The 23,575-nt window shown below is 33.0% G+C and overlaps 1 protein-coding gene across 4 annotated transcripts in view; it reads left to right on the top strand.

Annotated features, from left to right (window-relative positions):
- ZDHHC20 (zinc finger DHHC-type palmitoyltransferase 20) overlaps positions 1–23,575 on the top strand; it is a 77,539-nt gene that overhangs the window by 32,432 nt on the left and 21,532 nt on the right. For 3 of the 4 annotated variants that reach the window (XR_004233146.1, XM_031960797.1, XM_031960799.1), the window contains exons 3-6: positions 3,288–3,391; positions 15,411–15,531; positions 20,985–21,054; positions 23,426–23,458. Coding sequence is in view for 3 of the 4 variants with exons in the window: in XM_031960797.1 (XP_031816657.1) it covers positions 3,288–3,391; positions 15,411–15,531; positions 20,985–21,054; positions 23,426–23,458 (328 nt within the window). In the remaining variant the exon portion in view is untranslated. The remainder of the gene's footprint in view (positions 1–3,287; positions 3,392–15,410; positions 15,532–20,984; positions 21,055–23,425; positions 23,459–23,575) is intronic. The other variant, XM_031960798.1, reaches the window with a different exon arrangement.

Below are 23,575 nucleotides of genomic sequence, written 5' to 3' on the forward strand. Positions count from 1 at the left end.
GGTTATTAAAAATTTTAGGTAGGGGGTCATTCTCTCTTTCATTGTAAGGTGCCTGCCACCAAAGCTGATCCTAAATTATGATTTGGATTATTCATTATCTGAATTGCCCAATCCATCAATTTGGAAATTAGATTTTATTCCTCAGATTTTAGTAAGCATTTTTCATTTCTCTTATGTTGGTTCTAGTTCTATATTATATTATTGTCATTTGTAAATATTTTATTTCTCCCACATGAAAGCAAAGTCTCTTTCTCATTTAATTTTTGTTTCCTGTCATCTAAAATTGAAACTGTAGATGATATATTAATTTCAGAAGAGTGGAGGTAAGAAGACAGTTCACTGAAATAGCTATAGCAGAGTTAATAGTCACTTACTGGGTTTAAGGGTATCAGAACCTTAAGCAACCCCATAGTAAAGTAGACTTGAAAATTGTTCCTATAGCTGGAGTCCAAAGGGAAAGGATCCATTTGGTTCAATTCAATTTAGCAATTCATTGAGCATCTAGTAGGTATGTAACAAATGTTGAATTGAGTTGATATTTCTTTCTACATTCCACATTGTCATCAATTTCCAGCTATCCTTTCTTTGGTTTCTAGGTGATGTTTTACAAGGAACAATTTTCACAAAAGCCTTTGTATGGAGTTTTTGAACATTCAGATGTTGGTAGTCCATTATCTGCTAGCTCAAGCTTTCATATTAATCTCAATTGCATCATAATCTTGTTTGTGAATTGACTTCTCACTTTTACTACAATGATTATGCAATCATCATATCCAAAATATTCTCCCCTGCTAAAACTCCACATATCATAATTTGGGAGTGTATATTCTAGGTTCTAAGTTGATCTGCTAAAAGTTCCAAATGACAAGGACCAAATGAAACTGCTGCCATAATATTCTGAGAGTTGGATCAGGATCTTCTTTCCATGTATTTATACTCCTGTCATTTCTTACTCCTAGTAAGTACAATGATCTGTACTTTTTTTTTTTTTTTTTTTTGCCTTGCAGGTTTAGCCTGCCTATTCACTCGTCAAGTTTTTGCAAATTTTTTTATGTGGAAGGTTTGAGTTTGCCTTTTAAACTATTCTCAAAGCTTTCCTTCTTTCTCTATTCATAATACTCAAAAGGAAGGGGAGAGAAACAGACATACAGAAAGAGGATACCTTGTTACCAAAAAAAAAAAAAATACCTTTACCCTTCCCTATCCCTAACTTTTTTCTTTGTCCAGCCACCATAGGATACTTTCCCATTTTAATTTTTTATTTCTCTCTTCTTGTTAACTATTTAATTGCATTAATTTTGACCTAGATAGAATTTGATCTGTTGTAAAATACTTGTCTGTTTTTAATATTATGTTGCTCGAGATTGTATCCAGAGAAGCTTTTTAATAATCTATAACAAATCAAATGTTTAAAAAATGGTTTGAAAAATGTAAATACAGTTTTAAATAAAAGTTTAAATTAATTTCAAATATTGAAATGATAGAAATCACTTTGAAGAATTAGAAGATTCTATTTCATCACTGAGAGTCTAGTACTGAAAAAATTTATTGGCTAAAAAACATCTAATTTGAGGTGCTTTTTCCTACTGGAAGAACCAATATCAACCCATCTTTGAGAAATAGTCATAATTTGTCAAACTGAAGGAAGTAAAAAGTAGACAAGGCTCTGAAAAACTAGTAGAAGTGGAGAAAAAGTGATCTAGGCTTTCACCCTCTTCTATTTCTGTGATGTGACTGTTTGTGGCCCTTCTACTATACTTCTAAGAAAAGCAGTCAAAGAGCTTGTGAGGCATACTAGTATTTTTCTCCTTTTCATTATCTTGTGTTCTACAGGTAAAAGCTCTGTGGAAACAGAGGAGAAAGAGTTAAGTTTAAGTAGGGAGCCGAGTATTTTAAGCTTCAACTTCTATATTGGTTCTTCCAGTAGGAAATCTGAATTGATTTCTTTAATTATTGACTGATTTGATCTCCTTGTTGTCCAAAGGACTATCAGGAGTCTTTTCCAGTAAGATAGTTTGAAAGCCTTGGCTCTGTGGTGCTCAGCTTTCCTTAGCTTTCCTACTCTTAACAGCCATATAGTGCTGTTAAAAAAAACCATAGCTTTGACTATATAGAATTTTGTTGGCAAGATGTTATCTTTGCTTTTTAGTATGCTGTCTAGATTTGTTATATATTTCCTTCCAAGACAGAAACATCTTTTAATTTCATGTTTGCAATTGCCATCTACAGTGATCTTTTTAAGCCCAAAAATGTAAAATCTGATACTGCTTTCATTTCTTCCTTTTCTGTTTAATAGGAAGTAATGGATCCAGTAACCAACTATCTTAATTTTTTCGATTAAGCTTCAAGCCAGTTTTCATACTCTCCTCTTTCACTCTCATTAAGCTTCTTCACTTTCTGTCATCAGAGTGGTATCTCTGCATATTTGAGATTGTTGATATTTCTCCCAGATCAGGATTTAATTCCAAATACATTTAAAACAAAACTTAATGCAATTCTAATGTTTAAGTAAGTTTACATAAACTTTTAGAAATATGTGTGTAGGGTCTTTCTCAAAGAGAATAACAAAAATTACTTCAATTAATTTTCAATTTAAGCTTCATAAATAGAGGATATTGCAGTGATCCAATCAGAAAAGTCACAGCATGATGTTCAAATGGTTCAATATGACTATAATAATGATAATGATAATGGTAATGGTAATAGTAGCAGTAGGTTTACATTTTTGGCAAATGTTGAAAATGGGGACTGAAAAATAGGAAGCTTTTTCTATTCAGCTCTTCTGCTAATAAGGACTGGATTGTTTTATTATGCTGCACAATATTGCAATTCCTTCTCATTTACTTTCATTTTGTAATTCCACATGTTGAATGTTTCACAGTGCTAAATAACAAATTCAACGATTTTTGCTCAATTAAAAATTTTTTTTGATATAAGGCTGAAAAGAAAGTGAGTAAAGGTAGTCATTTTTGAAAGTTTGATTCTGAAAAGCCTTGGCATTAGTTTTATGAAATAAAAACTTACCTTAGTCATCAGTTATCTTTTTTAAAATAAATTGTTATGTGGATAAATCTAATACGATAAGTTTATTCCCCTCTGGTAGAATTCCTAGCCAGTATCAAGAGAGATTCACATAAAAAAAGTTTTATTGACATTTTCATTGACCTGGGTTAAATATTTTAATTCAGTTAGGAAAAAAACTACTTAAAACTTCAAGTATATTATATGTTTTGTAATTTTTACCTGAACCCACTGAAACCTTGTTTGTATTTATTTTTATTTACCAGGAAAGGCAGCTATCTACCTTGTGATTTTCCATCTGTCGTTTGTCTTGTTTATGTGGTCCTATTGGAAGACAATTTTTACACCTCCAGTTTGCCCCTCCAAAGAGGTAAATTTAATGTTGGTAAAAACTAGAATCTTTTCACAGACTGAGAAGTTATTTTCCTTTCTGTGGGATTTATTTAAAGCATAGTGAAATGTGCCTGGTTTCTATTTCATTTCATTGAATTGCTTGATAAATTAATATTGTAAGTTTCAAATTATGGGCCTACTCTGAAACAGTTATGTGATTGGTGAAAGAAACTTTAATGTGTATAATAAATGTCTTTTAGCCTCTCATAGTAGCATAATATTGTTTAAAAGTTGATTTAGGTATGGATAGTATAGTTCTAATATTTTCCTAAATTTCAAATAAGCTTTGGGATAACTATGAGGATAGTTCCTAAGCAATAAAGTTAATTTTCATTTTGAAGTTAAGTTTTGTAGGTATTATTATCCCCATTTCATAGCTGAGGACACAGGGAGGTTAATTGTACATCCTTATGCAAACTAGTTAAGTGTCAGAAGTAGGATATGAATCTAGGCCTTTGACTAATCTCTTTTTCCTCATCTATTTTATGAGGAAAGAAAGAAAAGTAGAAAGGATTTAAGCATTTATGTAACTCTTACTACATCTGAGAAATATGCTTGATACCTTACAAATATGATCTTAGGTGATCTTTGCAACAGTCCTGAAAGGTAAGTGATCTTATTATTCCACATTTTAAAGAGAAAACAACTAAGAAAAAACAAAGGAGAAATGATGTTAAATCAGTCTAGTGTCACATAGCTAGTAAGTGTCTGAGGCCAGATCTGAATTTCCATTTTTTTGAATTTCCAGATCCAGTGTGGACTTTATAAGACTGCCACTTTAAGATGGTAGTCTAGGTAATATCTAAGGTCCATGTGCATCCAGAAAGAAGTGAATCACAACATAGTATTTTCACCTTTTTTGTTGTTGTTTACTTGCTTTTTTTTTCTTTTTGATTTGATTTTTCTTTTGTTGCTTAATAAATGTGGAAATATGTATAGAACTGTACATATTTAACATATATTGGATTGTTTACTGTTTGGTGGGAGAGAAGGATGGGGAAAGGGAAAGAGGAAAATTTAGAATACAAGGTTTTGCAGGGGTGAATGTTGAAAACTATTTTTGCATGTATTTTGAAAATAAAAAGCTATTTAAAAAATTGAGCCCATACGTATTTAATGAATGGAGAAATTGAATGATAGATGATAAGCTGAATTTCTAATTTATGGAATTAAATTTTGAAGAAACTATAGTCTGTATTCTAAAGAGTTAGATGAAAAAACAACCTAGTAATATACTATCTGCAAAAAAATGGGCTAAAATTAGAACTATATTGTGATAATACAAGAAAGACTGGATGATCAACCATAATATTAGAAAACAAAATTTAAGTGGAAAAGCATTGACAAAGATAAAAAAGGCATTATAAATAATAAAAGCCATAATAAAAAATTAAATATAGCATTGAACTTATGCTCCAAATAACATAGATATTTCCTCTGATAGTTAGATTAATCTTTGAGCATAAAAATAGGTCTCCATCCAGGTAGATTGTAACCTCATCCTTAGATCTTTCTAAAAAACCTAACAAAGAATTTGCATTACATGCTAGAGACCTTTGCTGGAGGTGTTTTGTAATCATATGGAGTGTTGCAGCATTTGACTTTCACATATTGTTGTATGAGTAAACCAACTCCTTTTTTTTTTTTTAATTTTGTATTTTATTGCTATTTCTCATACACAGATCAATATTGATAATATATTACAATCTACTTTACATTCACTATATGTTTATCTTTGTTCACAGGAAAGAACATAATTCTTATATTTTAAAAGAAAAGATTTCAAAGTATTCAAAGAAAAGATATGGTTCTGGTGGCACAGAATTCTGCTAAAACAGCCAAAGGTAGATGGGAATCTCTTAGGAAAAAAGGTCTGACCACACACACACACACACACACAAATTAAGTTAGTGAGAAAGAAAAAGGAGCCATATCTAAATGTAATTCTACAAGCATAAGGTTTTCATTGACCAGTTAAATTTTTTTTATAGAGCACTTAAATAAAGTGAAAACAAAGGAAAGAGAATGAATAAAAATGTGGCATAGTCCTGTAAAAGTAGCATTGAGAACATTAAACCTCAGAACAAGCCAAGAGTAGTGATAGAATAAAATATAGATGATAAGATAAAAAGGATAAAAATAAGGTCTTTTTGAAAAAAATTTATTGAGAAAGAAAAAATTAGGAAGGTAATAGACCCATATTATTTAGAATTTTAAGAGATCTTAGCCCTAACCCTTTGTCTTATAGGTAAGGGAACTAAAGCCCAGAAAAAGTGATTTCCCCAAAGTTTATGACACATGCCCAGTAAGGACATAAATTCAAACACTCTGGTGCTGCTTGGAGCAGTGATAATGGATGATGGAGAGAAGATAGACATGCTCATCTCTTATTTTGTTTTTGTTACTCCTGCTAAGGAGAGAATGATTTTTACACTGAAAAGGAAAGAATAAAAATTGATAAATTAGGGTATTGAAACCCAGTATAAGTAAGAGAACAGTTAGCTGACCCAGGTGAATTCAAGTCGCTTCTCTTGAGGGAACTACCTCCCAGGTTATTGAAGATCTAATTTCCCAGTCATTGTCAGTAATCTTTGAAAGATGGTGGAGATTATGCTTCAGGGTACATAAAAGTACAGGTACCAATTTATTAAATAAATAAAAAAAAAAACAAGATAAATGTACTAACTTATAAAAAAAGGAAGAGGCCAGTTAGCTTGATTTCAACTCCTGGCAAAATTTTAGAAAATTATTGAAGAGATGTTTTTTAAACATCTAGAAAAGGTAATAATAGTTGTCAAGAACCAGCTTGGCTTCATCAGAAACATTTTGTGCCAGAATAACTTCATTTCCTTTTTTAATAGTGTTACTAGATTGGTATATTAAAGAAATGCTATAGATACACTCTACCTAGATTTTTTCATGTCATCTTTGTAGATCAGATGGAAAAATTTAGGTGCCAAATAAGTGGATTTAGAACTGTATGAATATCCCCAGGGATTAGACCTCTTAGTATTATAATGTGTTCCCTATAACTCCCAAGTCTTAAGCACATTGAATGATCTTTTGGGAAGTGGAAGGGTACAAGTTTATTACCAACATTTATTATTATTATTGGCATCGTCGTAGAATGGTTGGAAAGGCTTATTATACATGAAACTGCAAATTTGTAATGTACAGCTGGCTTTTTAAGTATGTAAAGAATTTAACACACAACTTTGAAAGCTGTCCTTTTTGTCTTTGATTTCTTAAAGACTTGCTTCTGATCTCTCTGGATTTTAAAAAATGCTTCAATGATCCTTTTTTGCTCAACCCTATTCTTAACTGTTTTTTTTTTCTTTTTACCTACTTCCCCAAATTAGAAAAAAGAAGAAAAACCACAACAAATTCTCACAATGGCCTTATAAAAAAAATTTTTTTTTAATTATCCATTAAGTCTCACATTTTCATCAGAAGATGTGTTGTATGCTCCACCACTGTTTCTCTGCTGTCAAGGTTGGTTATGGAGGGGATCAGAGTTCTTAAGTATTTCTTTTCTTTAAAAAATTTTTTTTTCAAATAAGAAGTTAATATTTTTTTCCCTCCAGTTATCCCTATATTAGAAAAAAAAAAAGAAAAGAAAAATGAAACCCCTTGTAATAAATATGCACAGACAAGCAAAACAAATTCTCACATAAAATTTTTTTTCAAATAACAAGTTAATATTTTTTTCCCTCCAGTTATCCCTATATTAGAAAAAAAAAAAAAAGAAAAGAAAAATGAAACCCCTTGTAATAAATATGCGCAGACAAGCAAAACAAATTCTCACATTATCCATGTACAAATATATACATTTTATTCTAAATTTTGAATCCCTCTCCTCAGGGAGGTGAACAACATAACATGTTTTATCATGGTTGATCATTGTATTGATCATGTTTCACAAGTATTTTAAAGTTGACTTTACAGCGTTGTTGAATCAATTATTTTTGGTTCTGTTCACTTTAAGAGAATTCATAAAATAATGTGTAAGCATCTCTGAAACTATTCTATTTGTCACAGTTTGGGAGCAACGTAGTATTCTATGACAAATGTATACCATAATTTATTTAGTCTCTTTGCAATAGATAGGCATTCCCTTAGTTTTTAGGTTCTATGCCATTACAAAAAGAACTGCTCTAAATATCTATGTACATATGAGTCCTTTTCCCTGTCTTTGATATTTCTTGGGGTATAGTAGTCCTAGAGTGGTTTTGCTGAGTTAAAGGGTATGCACAGTTGAGTAATTTTTGGGGTATAGTTCTAAATTGCTTTCCAGAATGTGCAGATCTGTTTTCTATGTTTCTGGTTTTTTAAAGCCTCTCTAATAGTTATTTTCCTTAGTTGTCATCTTTGCCAATTTGATGGGTGTGAAGTAAGCTTCAGAACTGCTTTAATTTGCATAGTCCATGGAATAATGAGTCAAGTAGGAAGGTAGGGAAGGATTGCCTAGCAGTAGTGAGGGCCTAGCTATTATGGATCCAATCAGCACAATATAGTAATTTTTTTCTCTAGTGTCATTGTGTTTAAGAGCAAAGGCAGCTAATAGTGGAAGTAATCCAAGCCTATGGTTTGGCATAGCAAGATCTTTAATAGGTTAAAAAGTAAAGGATTTGCAAAAAGACAATATAGAATAAACTCATTCACCAGAGTCAAGATGGAAGAAATAAACCAGGTCAGGGCTGATGGCCTGAAAAAGAATTAAGGAGTAGGGAGATTGGAAATCATGTAAGGACAAAAAATAGATTTGGGTGTTGCTTTTTACCTGGTTATTTTAATTTTATGTAATAAAAATTGTCCATTTTACCTTCTATGATGCTTTCTATTTCTTATTTGGTCGTGAACTTTTTCTCTTTCTAGTATTCTGGACTTGCTACAGTGTTGTCTCCAAATAGAAGCATTTGGACAAACTATCCAAACCCTAGACTCTATATAGAACATCCTTTATGATGCATTCAGATCAGAATGTCTCTTGATGGTTGTTCGACTGTTGTGTCCTGCTTTAGGGTGACAAAACTAGAGCAACCACTCCGGGTGAAAAAACATACTTTCTTAGTGAAGGAGTGATGAGGCAAGACTCCTGAGAATGATTAAAAGATGGAGTCCATTTATTCCGAGTTCTTTCACCCTTATGTACCCTCATACCCTTATATAACGAAAGCAACATTGGACATGCCTAAGTATATATTGCGCCCGTAGGACCACATGAACAACTTGCTATTGTATGTAGTTTGCCACCTGGTATCACTCTTCCATCTGGTATCACTCTGCTTCAATCACAACATAGGTTGGCCCCACCCCCCTGACTTCTTAAGGCCAAGAGTCCTTAAGGGAGATGGGAAACCAAACCAGACATTATTAGCAGGTTCCCTCTGGGCTGAAGGATCTTATACCTCACCCAGAGTTCCCCCACTATCTGTGGCCCTCTACATTCAACAAACAGTATTCTTCTTGTAGTCATATCTTACCTTACTTCAGAAGATCCTTGAACATTGAATTTTTTCCTACATCTATATTTTCCTAAGTCTATATTATTTTAAAATCAGTAAGTAATAAAATAAAAACCTTATGTTCTCTTTTCCTTCTGATAAAGATGTAATCATTAAAAGGGATTTCTCTCTGTGTATCAATGATTATGATAAAGTTTTTTTTTAAAGATGTGAAACTGAACATGTAGATTGGTTATTATTAATGTGGTTTTGATTACCTTTGGGGTATAAAAGTATCAATACCAACCTTGTCCATTCTTTGGAAATTCTTTTTTAGGTATTTTGATAATTGGTCAAAATTGTGTAGCATTCACTACTGACTTTTTGGTTTCTCTTGCTTCTTGAACATAAACTATACCCATATGTTGATGGGAAGAGTCATTTCTTGTCTCTTTATTTCCTTACCTGTAAAATATGGATGATAATACATTGTAAATTGTAATGTTACGAAGAAAACATTTTGTAAATCTTGTAATACTTTTTTGAGCTTCCTGAGTCCATCCCAGCCACTGGACCTGGGTTAAGCACCTCAGAACATGCTAGTTGGCTCTCAAGGGTCAGAAATAGGTGGGCCCTTACATTGGTATGTGAAGTGGCTTCCATTCATGTATTTCAGATGTGGGTTAGACCCAGATCTCTTCAAGAATTTAGATTCTCAGATATTGTACAGCCTAATCCCAGTGAATGGGCTGGAAGAATATAGGAGAGCTTTTACTAATTTGAATATGACCAAAGGCAATACTCAATATGAATATATTTCCAAATGAATCAACAAGAATTTATTAAGCACTACACTATAGAGTAAGTCTGCAAAGGCAAAAGTGAAACGTTTCTGCTCTTAAGAATCTTCTATTCTATAAGAGACAACATGCACATGCATTGGTAGATACAAAGCTGATAGAAGATAACCTTGCATTATCCTTTGTGGAGAGACCAGGGATGATAGTGCAGAAAAGTATCTTTGAACTGAGTCTAAAAGAAAACCAATGATTCCAAGAGATGGAGTTGAGGAGGCAGAACATTTCGGGTATGGGGGACAGCTAATACAAATGCAGATTTGGCATTAATGTGCAGAAAAGAATAGCAAGGAAGCCAGAATAGCTAGAGTGGGTGAAGAAGAATAATATTTAATAAAATTAAATATTTAATAAGTTAGGATGTGGTCAGGTTGTAAAGACTTTTAAATGCCAAACTGAAAATTTATGTTTGGTCCTTAAAAAGATAGGGAGACAGTGCAGTTTATTCAGTATCAAGAACAGTATAATGTGGTCAGACATATCTGCGTTAGGAGAATCTTTTAAGCAGTTTATATAGGATAAATTGGAATAGGGAAAAATTTGAGGTATGGAAATTAAGTAGGAAGCATTTGTAAGAGATGACAAAAGCCTAAACCAGAAGAAGAAAAGTACAGTGTAATGAAAAGAAGAGCACAGGCAAGAGATGTTGTGGAGACAGATTAGTTTATAATCATATCCATATGACCTAATTTACCTGAGATGGACATGACCAGACCTTCAAAATTGATCCATTGAAATAGGAGTAATCTCATCCCATCCTGATTTAAGCAGGATTCTTGGTATGGTCATTCTTAATAGGCTGATCTCTCATCTAGAAGATTATTTTCTACCCAAAAGCCAGTGTGGCTTCAGGAAGGATGAAGAAATAACGGTATTTGCTGCTTGACAACTCCAGGAGTAAGGCCAAAGGCACAACAACAACAACAATGTTCATCCATTCGACCAGGCCTTTGATACCATTTAGCCAAGGGCTTAGGGGAAATTGTGTTAAAACTTGGTTGCCTAGAGAAGTTTCTCCGCATTGTCTACCAGTTTCAGGATGACATGCTTGCCCAGGTTCTGGATGATGGACAGTGCTTGAGCTTTCCCAGGTATCAGCAGAGTGAAGCAGGGCAGTGTGCTTGCTCCCATGCTTCTTAGCATGGAGTTTTCAGTAATTGCAGACAACTTCAATGAGGACATAAAAGGTTGGCTATTGCCCTAGTGGTGAATTATTTAATTTAAAAAGGCTACAAGCCAAGACTAAACTGACAATAGAGTTGGTGCATGATTTTTTGTTTGCAGATGATTGTACACTCACTGCAGCTACTGAAGCTGAGATGCTACAAAGTAGTGTGTGGTAATTTTAGCCGAAGAGTTAACACCAAGAAAACACAAGTTCTCTACCATCCATATGTGGAATCATTGGTTATAGCAAATGGAGAAGTATTGAATACTGTGGGTAAGTTCACTTACCCTGGCAGTGTACTTTCTAATGATACACAGGGTTTGGGAGGCTCCAAAGGAGTGAGTGAGAAGAGGTATCATACTGTTAACAAACCAAAGATCTACAGAGCCATTGTGCTGATCTCATTGTTGTATGCCTGTGAAACATAGACTGTGTACCAGGGCCATGCCAGACAATTGAATTACTTCCACCTGGATTGTTCTTAGGAATATTCTGAAGATCACCTGGCAGAATAAGGCACCATACACTGAGGTTCTTTTGAGATGAATGCCTAATATATCTTTACCTAAAACGCTGTTTTATAGAAAACTCATACAAGGAAGTTGCCCACACAGAGGTCAGAAGAAGTGACATAAAGACCCTCTCAAGGGCTCTGGCGAACTTTAGTATATGGGTTGTGAGATATGGGGGATGCAGGCACAACACTACCTAACATGGCATTCCTACATCAAAGGTAGCACTGTGCTTTATAAGTAAAGCAGAATCACAGTAGCACAAAGGTATCATGAGGTGCACAAATCTAAAGATATCTCCATTTCTACCTATAGTAGAACCTTCTGAGCTGATGTTGGAATCATCAGCCACAGGCAGACACACTGTTCTTGATTCCCAACATTATGATATCATTGGTCCTCCTCAAATAGAAAGATGAACAGTAGTAAGTTTCAGGAGGAGCTGATATTCTTTATCCCATTTTTTTAATGCTTGCTGAAGGAGATAAATCTTCCATAAAGGGAGCATCAGAAATTTATAAGGCTGAATGAATTTAGGGTCTCACCCCCTTCAGTGCAAAAGTTGGGAATTATGATTGTGAAATACAGCATATATTATTAGACATGGTTGATGTGTCAGTTACTTTTACTGAAATGATCTTTTAATGGGGGAAAGAGAAAATTGTCGATAAAATGATATTTTAAAGGTATTAACACTGAAAAATAAAATAGAGGATCCTTTTTTAGTGAAATAAGGATGTTTGCTCTTCTAGTTGGAATACCTCAAGATCAACTTGGTCCTCTCTATAGGACATTCCAAATTCAGTGGATTTTAACATTTTACAATGAGCTAGGGAGCTGCCATGAACTGCATGCCCGAAAGTACTTGGAATTTTCCAGATGCTTTTATCTGTGTTTGACTGTCCTGCCTTCAGAGATATAAAAGTATTTTATAACATTGCCAGGTTTGCAAATATCTGGGACAAATATTCTATCAGCACTATGGACTTTAGAGTCTCTTGTGGGGGGCTACCTAGCAAGACAAGTGGTCTTTCCTATCCCCAGTTGGAGTCCAAATCTGGAGGTAATGAGAAATAAGTGTAAACCAAAATCTAGGCCAGGTTAATATCAAGATGTCAGCATATTACTGAGAGCCTGAGATAAATGAGAAAACCTGGTTACAGGAGCTAAGAAATTTCAGGCTCAAAAGTTCCAGGACAGATGGCAAGATGGATGCTACTGGAGTTGACCATATGGATGCTGGTGGCGTTCTTCACTCTACTATTGCTGACATAGCAGAGAGGTTTGCCAAGCTTCCCTCTGAGTTATGGCCTAAAAAAAGACTGGATGCCAGAGACGGCACTGCTCTTGTTTGGCCTTAAAAGTATTTCCAGTTTAGTAGAACCTGACTTCAGAGCTGTGTTCTGCTGACATAGACTTTATGATCCACGGTCACCTTATACCCTGAGGCATTAAAGGAGTACTTTTGAAGTAGGCAAATAATAATAGGAATGTTGAATTTATTAAACTTTAAGGTTGAAAAAAATATACCCCCCCCTAAAAATTGCATTTCTGTATATTAGATATAAACAGCAGAAAGATAAAATGAAAAAATTATATTTTAAGTGACTAAAAAATTGAATATTTGGATAATAATATAAAGTAAGACACTTCACAAAACTTTTGAAGTTGATTTCATTAGTGTATGGGTGCTTTTCCTACCTAATATTGTAACTCTTCCATGTCTTAATGGAAAGTTCTTAATGAGTTATGATGATCAAAAAAATGTTATTCTCTTTGTGGGACCCAGTCTTCTGATAAGGAGTCTCTGAACTTAGCTGGAGCGTCCTTAAAAAATAGTATTGGTACCTAGCCCATAGGAAAGAGAAAAGTCTACAACGCATACACAAACCTTGTATGTCCAAATAAGAATTATTAAAGAAGATTCTGTACAAGCTATGGAGAACTCGGACAAGAGGAATGCTGTAGCTATCTATGTCTACACAGATTTGGGATAGTGATGTGGCAGCTTCCCATATGGCTTCCCAGATTTCCTCTTTTGAACAGGAAGAGTCCCATCTGTGATTTGTAATGCTTCTTTGCTTTTGCAGGGCTTCCAGAGTGGTAACATGAGAAAACAATGTGTGTTACCTATTCATCTCTGCTTTCAGGTCTTCAAGTTGGAATTTTTAACCTCATAATTGGTGGAAGGATCAAAGGACTATTATAAAAGAAAGTAATAAAGACTCTAACTCAACTTATAACTGACTTTGGGCCTGTTCTTAGAGATTCCTATTCCCCTGCCTATGTGATTATAAGCTCGTAGAAAGAACAGAGGTGCCATAGCTTTTTCATGTTCTAAATTAATTGATTTGGGTCTTAATATCTCTTGAAGTAGTCTTCACTCTCTAAAACACACTGCAAAAAACTGCATAAATTAACATTCATTTGGGACCTTTTGTTCGGTTCTGACACATTGAGATATCTTACATCAACAAGATAGACCAATAAGTAATAACCCAAAACTAAAAAACTGATGAAGTTGAATAATGAAAAAAATTGTCACTGCTTAATAAATGTTATTGGAGAAATTAGGTCATAATATAGAAGAAAATTAAATTCTTGCAATCAGAATTTCTGCTAATTAATAATTTAAATATTAAAACAAACAAATAAATGAAATAGCTGGGAAACAGAATCACATACTTACCCAGAATTGGAGAGATGTATTTTTGTAATTGAAACATTAAAAACAATTATGAGAACAAGGTTAATATATTTAGTTATCTAAAAAATAAGACTTATACAACAAATATCAAAACTAAGAAAAATAAAAGCAACAAAATAGGGGAAGGATTCATGATAAATATAATGGATAAAAGACTCCAGAATTTTCCATGAAACAGAAGTAAGTCTACAAGAACAGTACCCTATCTCCAGTAGACAAAATGGTCAAAATGTATAAACAAACAGTTCAGTGTGTTGTAGTGGAACGAGTGTAAGCACTGAAGTCAGAATTCATGGGTTCAAACCATGCTTCTGACACTTTCTTTGTAACCATAGCAAATTATTTACCTTCTATGCCTCAGATTTCTTTTCTTTAAGATGAAGAGACTGGACTATATGGTCCTTGTTACTTCCAAGTCTATAGTCCTAGAATAATATACTAAATATTTGGAAAAATAGTCACACTAATAATTGAGGAATTGCTTATTGAAACATTTGTTGGTGATTAATTAAAATGAATATAAATCATAAAATCCAGTGATGAAGGGCAATGGTGAAGAAGTGAGTATACTCACTGGTAACTCCAATGCAGATTACAATAATCTTTGCTGAAGAGTAATCAGATGAGAGTTGTAATAGTCATTTGTTATTAACATTAAAATAAAGATATGAATTGAAAATCCAATCTCTAATTCAAATATGTGACCATGAACAAAACATTTAATCTCTTTGCCTCCGTTTCCTTATCTGTAAAATGGACATAATAATAAGACCTACCTCCTAGAATGGCTGTAAAAGATAAAATAATGTCTGTAAAGTATTTTGAAAACCTTAAAGTCATTTGTGTGCGTGTGTGTGTGTGTGTGTGTGTGTATAATATATATAAAATCATTTTGTTTCATTTTATAATCTCAGTATTTGGTGTATTTCACAGGAAAGCATTTAAAGTAAAAAAAAATTTTTTACAAAGATATTTGTATTTGTTCTAAATATAATAAGAAAAAACTAGGGAAAAAATCCAACATTTGAGGTTTGGCTAAGCTGGCTGATTTACACAGGTTAAATTTAACTATGTAAAATTTTTTGAAATATCATATAAATCTTAAGTTATGTTGATATTAGTGTTGCAAGAATGCATTTTTGTGAAAAAAAAATTTCTCTACTGTTAGCCAAGCATCCCTGAAATAACTATGTTCAAACTTTTCCTGTAGTTTTGTAGTTCTTTTTGCAAGTACCTTTTTTATATTAGAAAAATTTGTAGATGATATAATCTTAGGATCAAAAATTAACAATTCTTCTCCTCTTTTAGTTCTTTTTATCTCAATCCGATGAAGAACATTATGAAAAGGAAGAACGACCTGAAGTCCAACAAGAAATTTTGAAGAGAGTAGCAAAAGAGTTACCTGTCTACACTATGACTTCAACAAAATGTAAGCAAAACAGATTATAAGATTTCAAAGTATCTCTTCAATTGTATTCACTTCCATATTGAAATATATTGATATATTTGTGATTAAATGAAAGTTATGACTAGTCACAAAATAATACTCTATTGATCATCTATTTATAATAAGTCATTGACAACTTTTATTGCTATTCCATTTTCTTTCTTTGCCTCTCCCTCAATCCCATTACTATTTTTATCTATTAAATTAAAATATTGAAAATCTCCATTATCCAAATACATTAAAAAGGAAAATACTCAGTGATCTATAACTTAACTATTGGTAATAATAACTATCATTTACAGAACCCTTTTAAAATACTGCCCCATAGCCTTCTTTGTAGTGGCCAGAAACTGGCAACTGAGTGGATGCCCATCAATTGGAGAATGGCTGAATAAATGGTGATATATGAATATTATGGAATATTATTGTTCTGTAAGAAATGACCAACAAGATGATTTCAGAAAGGTCTGGAGAGACTTACATGAACTGATGCTGAGTGAAATGAGCAGAGCCAGGAGATCATTATTTACTTCAACAACAATACAATATGATGATCAATTCTGATGGACATGGCCACCTCCAGCAATGAGTTGATAGAGCAGTAATGAATTGAACCAGCTACACCCAGCAAAAAAACTCTGGGAGATGACTATGAACCACTACATAGAATTCTTAATCCCTTTATTTTTATCCACCTGCATTTTTGATTTCCTTCACAGGTAATTGTATACTGTTTCAAAGTCTGATCCTTATTGTACAGCAAAATAACTGTTTGGACATGTATACTTATATTGTATTTAATTTATGCTTTAACATATTTAACATCTACTGGTCATCCTGCCATCTGGGGGAGGGGGTGAGGGGAAAGAGGGGAAAAGTTGGAACAGAAGGTTTGGCAATTGTCAATGCTGTAAAATTACCCATGCATATAACTTGTAAATAAAAAGCTATAATAAAAAAAAACTGCCCCAATTTTTCCTCACAGCAATGATAGTGAGAGGTTCTGTTACGATCCCCATTTTATAGATAAAGAAACTGAGGCAGCAGAGATTAAGTGATTTGTTAGGGTCATACAACTAATAAGTGTCTGGGTCATATTTCATCATGGGTCTTACGTATCCAGAATTAGTGTTCTATTTACTTCACCACCAGCTACCTCACTATTTGTAAAAAGTGCTTTTTCTTTAAGTGCAGGGTAAACTGTCTTCTGCTGCAGAATTAATGTTAGTTCATTGAGGGCAGGGACTCCAATTTCTTTCTTTTTATGTCTCCATCACCTACCACTGGTAGAGGAAAGGAATATCTCCAGTGTTGCAGTTTTTCCCACTACCAGGTTATCTAGAGTGACTTCTAGGATGGCTTAGACTGGGGAAGAGGATAAAGGGATGGAGTGGGGGAGAGAAATAAAAGAGGAGTCATTTTTATTAGATCATACTTAAAATTGATGTGTTCAGTCATTTAATGCATTTTTGTAGTGCTTTATTCCAGTATTTGTGAACTTATATTATAAAAATGTATGGCTAATTTAATTGTAGAATCAGGAATTCTAACAACACATGTTTGCTTGTTCATGTCCCTTTATGAACTTTCTTTTGTGTATTTTTTTTTTCCACACCTGGAGTAAGAAGATTCTCACTACCTATGTGACACGTCACATTAATGTGATAAGTCAGTTAATCTTGTTTGCCTCAGTTTCTCCATATATAAAATGACCTAGAAAAGGAAATGGCAAACCACTCCAATATCTTTGCCAAGAAAACCTCCAAAAGGGGTCACAAAGAATTGGACATAACTGAAAAGGACTGGTGTGTGTGTGTGTGTGTGTGTATAAAAATATATACTCACCTACATATAGGTATACATATATATATATAAATTCATACAAATATAGGTGCACACACACACATATATAAATACAAGGCCTAAGTAGATCTATTTTTCAGGATTGTTCCAGAGCCTAGGGTGGTTGTGAGTATCACATGAAATAATGTGTTGTTTTTTTAATAGCTTTTTATTGACAGAACATATGCATGGGTAATTTTTGCAACATTTTCCCTTGCATTCACTTCTGTTCCAACTTTTCCCTTCCTTCCACCCCCTCTCTTAGATGGCAGGCAGTCTCATACATGTTAAAACATGTTAAGTATATCTTAGATACAATGTATGTGTGCAGATCTGTAAAGTTATCTTGTTACACAAGAAAAATTGGATTCAGAAGATAAAAATAACCTGAGAAGAAAAACAAAAATGCAAGTAGTCCACGTTCATTTCCCAGTGTTCCTTCTCTAGGTGTTGCTGATTCTGTCCATCATTGATCAATTAGAACTGAATTAAATCTTCTCTTTGTCGAAGATATCCACTTCCATCAGAATTTTTGTGTATTTTTTAAAAAAGTTTCATTAACACTCTCTTCTTTCTGTTATTTTTGATATTGCTCTCTCCCATATAACATGTAAGTAGAGTTAAGAACAACAAATTGACCATGTCTGAAAATATGTATCTCAGTCTGTACCTCTGAGATAATTGATTTTAAATTACTATATGATTTCCCAAAGAATGAGCCATTTACTATTGGATTTCTAGATACATTCTCTCTTGAATCCCAAACTAATTTGACATAATAAGACTCTTTCAACTTTCTTTCATATATCTATATATGTTATCCTTTTTTTGTTAATATTATATTTTTCCCCATTTGCATGTAAAAATAATTTGTGTGACACTTGATTTTTAAAATTTCATGAAAAAATAAAGTGAAGGGGCAAGTAGATGGCCAGTGAATAGTGTGCCAGCACTGAAGTCAGGAGGACCTGAGTTCCTCTGACACGTAATACCTCCTAGCTGTGTGACCCTGGGCAAGTCACTTAACCCCAATTGCCTCAGCAAAATATATAAACAAATAAAGTGGAAAATGGTATTCTTCAATTTGCATTTAATGCCATTCTTCATTCAATCTCCATCAGTTCTTTTTTTTGGAGGTAAAAAACACTCAGTTAACTAATTCAATTCATTTGGAATTGTTGAATCATAATTGTTGAGAATAGCTAAATCATTCACAGTTAATCAACATACAGTATTGCTCTTACTATGTACTTTATTCTCTTGGTTCTGCTGATTTCATTTTGCATTGATATATATAAGCTTTTACAACTTTTTCTGAAATAAGCCTGCTTATAATTTCTTCTATCACAATAGTATTCCATCACAATCAGATATCACAATTTGTTCAGCAAATTCTCAATTGGGCAGCCCTGCAGTGTTCAAGTGTTTTCTACTACAAAAAAAGATGCTATAAATATTTTTGTGTACATAAGTCCTTTTTTTTTTTTTTTTTTTTTAATCTCTTTGGGATACAGACCTAGTAGTGGTAGTCCTGGATTATACTCCTTCTGGCATAATTCCAAATTACTTTTCAGAATAGTTGGATCAGTTTACAACTGTATCAATAATTCATTAATATCCCAATTTTCCCACATCCCTTCCAACATTTATCATTTTCATTTTTTGTCCCATTAGCAAATCTGATATGTATTAATTCAGAGCCATTTTAATTTGTATTCTTCTATTCAATATTGATTTGAAGTATTTTTCACATGATTAAAGATATCTTTATTTTATTTTCATCTGAAAATGGCCTGTTCATTTATTTTGATCATTTATCAATTGGGAGAGTATTTATAATCTTATTAGTTTGATTCAGTTCTTTATTTGTTTAAGAAATGATGCCTTCATTAGAGGAACTTATTGTAAAAATAATTTTTTTTTCTATGCCTTCCTTCTAGTCTTTTTTGCATTGGTTTTGCATAAACAAAACCTTGAAAATTAACATGATCAAAATTATCCAGTTTATATTTCATAATGCTTTCTATCTCGTAATAAATTCTTCCATTCTCTATACATCTAACAGATAATCTCTTCTAATGCTTCCGTAGTTTGCCCATGGTGTATCCTCCTTTATGTCTAAATCCTGTAACCATTTTGATCTTATGTTGGTATATGGGAAAGGGAGTGGAGTGACATGGTAAACTAGGCTTTCCTGAAATAGTGGTCTGAGAAACGTTGTCATCAACTATGACAACAAGGTCCCAGGGAAGAAATTTCTCTAGGGTAGCAGTAGTTTTGAGGAGATGGCCAGAGAGGATAGAGTAAAGAAAAACTTGTTAGTCCAGTTTGGTAGAAAATAGTCTTTTTAAAGCCTTATTTTATATTACTACCTGGAAAGATTGCTTACATTTGCTTCAGCAGAACTTGAAAAAACTTGAGTGAATTTATCTACTCTAGAATTGCATAAAAAGTCAAAGAAGCCTGTAGGCAATTTAAAAAAGAGGCTACTATCAAAATCAGAGCCATTGCAGGCAGATGTGAAGCTATAACCTCTCAAACAAAATCAGCTAAAGAGATGTGTAGCTTCCAAATCTTTGTACACAGCAGTAGAAAGAACAAGGTTCTCCCAGTATGGTCCCACAGTGGTGGAGACCTTGGAAATGACTGGAAATGGTAGCAGCTGTCTCCTTGGGAGCTTTGTCACTCTGTTCTGAGATAACATTGATGATCTTGAAGATGCAGAGATTTAAACCTCTAAGGTACTTAGAAATTGAACACAGGAGAAGAGAATAATTTCTAACAACCAGAAGCAGAGATTCAAAGGGGAAAAAAATGGATTTTCTACAAGGACTACATGAATGCCTAGAAGAAATTAAGGGAAAAAAATTGTAATGGGACAGTAGCTCTAGAAGAGAGAATTAGAAAGTGAATAATTAGCTTAAAACAGAAAATAGTCAACTTTACCCAGATACCAACTTCCTGAAAACTAGAATAGGTAAAACAAATAAGTTACTCCAGGAAACATCAAGAAATATCAGAACAAAATAAAGAGTTGAAAAAAACAGAAAAAAATGCAACATGTTAAAAATAACTCACTTGAAAAACAGGCCAGGGAAAGATAATTTAAGATTCACAGGACTCTCTGGAAATTATTTTCTAAAAATAACCAGCCTGAACCTTTTAGGAAATGATAAATGAAAACTTTCATATGTACAGGCAATTTTCAGATGGCAAAGTAAAGATAGAAGAATCCACTGTTCACCTCCTGAAAGGAGTACACAAAGGAAAAGTCCCTAGAATGTCATAACAGATAATTCAAAGCTTCCAGAAATCAAAGAAAAATAGATGCTTGCAACCAAAAAGGAATTCAGGTATTAAGTATTTTCAGTGAGGGTTACACAAGACATAGCAAGAAATGAACAGATCAACTTAAATAATACTAAACCCTTTCCAAGTCTTAATATATTTTTGTTCCTTTGTATTATATTAAATCTCTTAATTAAAAGTAATTTATTCCATAAATAAGTTTGAAAAGTTAAATAGATTTATTTGTTTAATTTAATTAAGCAATATTTTGTCCATTTTAATAATGTTCTTTTTCTTGAATTTAGTAATCAGATATTGTGAAAAATGTCAACTGATTAAACCTGATCGATGTCACCACTGCTCTGTATGTAACAAGTAAGTAGCTTTTATCAGCAGTTGTCATTATCACTGAGCATGGTATTGGAAGTTTTGTCAAAAGGAAAAAGTTAATGTTGCAAATGTACTGAGTTTTACATTTATACCCTAGTTCTAAAAATTTGCACTCACTTCTCAAGAAATAAATATTATGGTTCTTTGCTCTGAAGAGATGAAGTTTCTTCCATAAGTCACATACATTCCCATCACTCAAGAGATCTCAGATGTGTCACCTTGATTTGTGCTTAATAACTTTAGCTTAACCTTGCAGACTGGTGCCCAAAAAATCAGTAATCACTATGCTGTAATAATCTGAAGAAGAGTTCATAGTAGAAAAGTTGGTGTATCATATTTAACATTCAGGTTAAGGTATAACAAATAATGTGCCAATTTAATAATTTCCCTCAACTTATTCTCATTTTCTCTCTCTCTCTTTCTCTCTCTCTCTTTGGGGGAATAGCTTTTGTTGGTAATGGATTTAACTTATGCCCATTCACTCACCCTTCCTTTATCTTTTGGATGAACCATAACTTTAATTTTTCATTCCCTACAGTAATCCATATAAAGAGGAGGGCTACTCAAGCACCTTTGGAATACCATACATGTGTTTTAAATGAACTAATCGTGTTCTTCTTTAATTTCAATAGAGAAGTTCTATCCTCTATTTTAGTTTGTGAGCAGTTCTGCCCTATACTCAGTAGTTTTTACTGTAGTTTTCCTTATTTGTTTTAACTATTGTTAACTTGGCCTTTAGAACCGAAGTTCTAGGTTCTAAAAAAATTTGTAAAGATCAGTCTCATTAGACATAAGAAAGGTCTTTCAGCTTTCTTAGAGAATACTATGCTCCTGACCATGGCGGTTATTTAAAATGTTGAACTTTATATGTAAAGAAAGCTTAGAACAAGTTAATTTGTTCAAAAGAATTGTCCCATCAAATTTTATGGTCTTTAAAAAAAATTCTGCCACACATTTAGATATAACAAAATACAATTAAAGATAATAAATGAGCTCCACTAAATCAGGCAACTTAGTTTTCCAAAGGATAAAGTAAATTTTCAAGTTTTCCTTGTCTGTGAAGCATATGCCTATAAATTTGTAAATTTTAAGGCCTGTTGGGTCTCAAATAAATTATTAAGAACTTACATTTTTATAGTTTTAAATCTTCATAATTCCATAGGAAATGCTTGAAAATAAGTTTTATGTCCTATAGTAGTTTCACTTGTGTGTATTTTATGCCCCATAGTGATGTCGCTTGTATGTCACTCCTATGACTTCAATGCTGAAACAAGATAAAATCTCTAGACCTGTCTCAGGTCTCTCCCCATTCTATTCCATCTTCTACTGCCAGAGTGATTTTTTTTAAAGCATAGGTCTTACCTTGTCACTCCCCCCTGCTTATCGAGCTCCAGTAGTTTTCCTGTTTAATCCAGGATCAAATATAAATTCCTCCAATTTGGTATTTAAAGCTTTTCAGAAGATCCTTTCCTACATTTCCAATCTCTTTATTCACATGTACTTGATGATAAGCTACTCCAAACTCCTTGTGATTCTTTGAACATGACACTACATTTTCTATTCTGTGCTTTTGCCCTATTTCCACTCTCGGTGCATGCATGCATCCTCATCTCAGCTTTTTAGTTTCTTTGACTTTCTTCCAAATCTCACTTTCTGCAGGAAGCTTTTTCTAGTCCAATCATTCCACTCTATTCTCCCTATCCCCCTTCCTTGGTAAGTTGCTAATGCTTTTCCATCTTAGATTCATTTATACTGATTATCTTGGATATATCTAGTCATTTACATGTTTCTCCCATTAAAATGTAAGCTCCTTGAGAGTGGCAACTGATTTTCCCTTCCATTTTTATCACCTTAACAAATACCTATGGTTGAATCATTAGTTTGATTCATATAATGTTTATGTTTGTCCTTGTCTTATTACCCTCTATTAGGTTATAAGTATCTTGATCTTATAGAATCATGGATCTAGAATGAGAAGGAATATCAAAGGCAAAAATAGTTCAGCATTTTCATTTTATAAGTGAGAAAACTGAAGTCCAGCATGGTTAAATGACTTGCCTAAGATTTTATATATATAATTTTATATATATTTTAATCCACATCCTCTAACCCTAGAGCCAGAACAGCTTCTTCTGTATGTTTCTGAAATTCCTAAAGCTATAGTTTTTTATGTGCCCAGAATCTACTATATGTTTGCTGAGTATTAATCACCTGAGAAAGTTTTATATATCCTATTACAATAAAAATGTTAATTATAATGCTCTTCTTAGATAACATTTTAAAATAAAATTTTAAGTGTATGGGAATTTAGAAATGGGAATTTGAAAATAGAATTTTATTGTACTTTTTTTCTTAGATGTGTTCTTAAGATGGATCATCATTGTCCTTGGTATGTATGAAAAATATTAAAACCTTTTTTGGTGGGAAAGGAGATTTTGAAACAATTCTTTTTTCATTTAAAATATAAATTCTCTATATAGTTTCCCTACACAATCAATAATATATT

The sequence above is a fragment of the Sarcophilus harrisii genome, chromosome 3, assembly GCF_902635505.1.
Source record: "Sarcophilus harrisii chromosome 3, mSarHar1.11, whole genome shotgun sequence".
NCBI classification, from domain to species: Eukaryota; Metazoa; Chordata; class Mammalia; order Dasyuromorphia; family Dasyuridae; genus Sarcophilus; species Sarcophilus harrisii.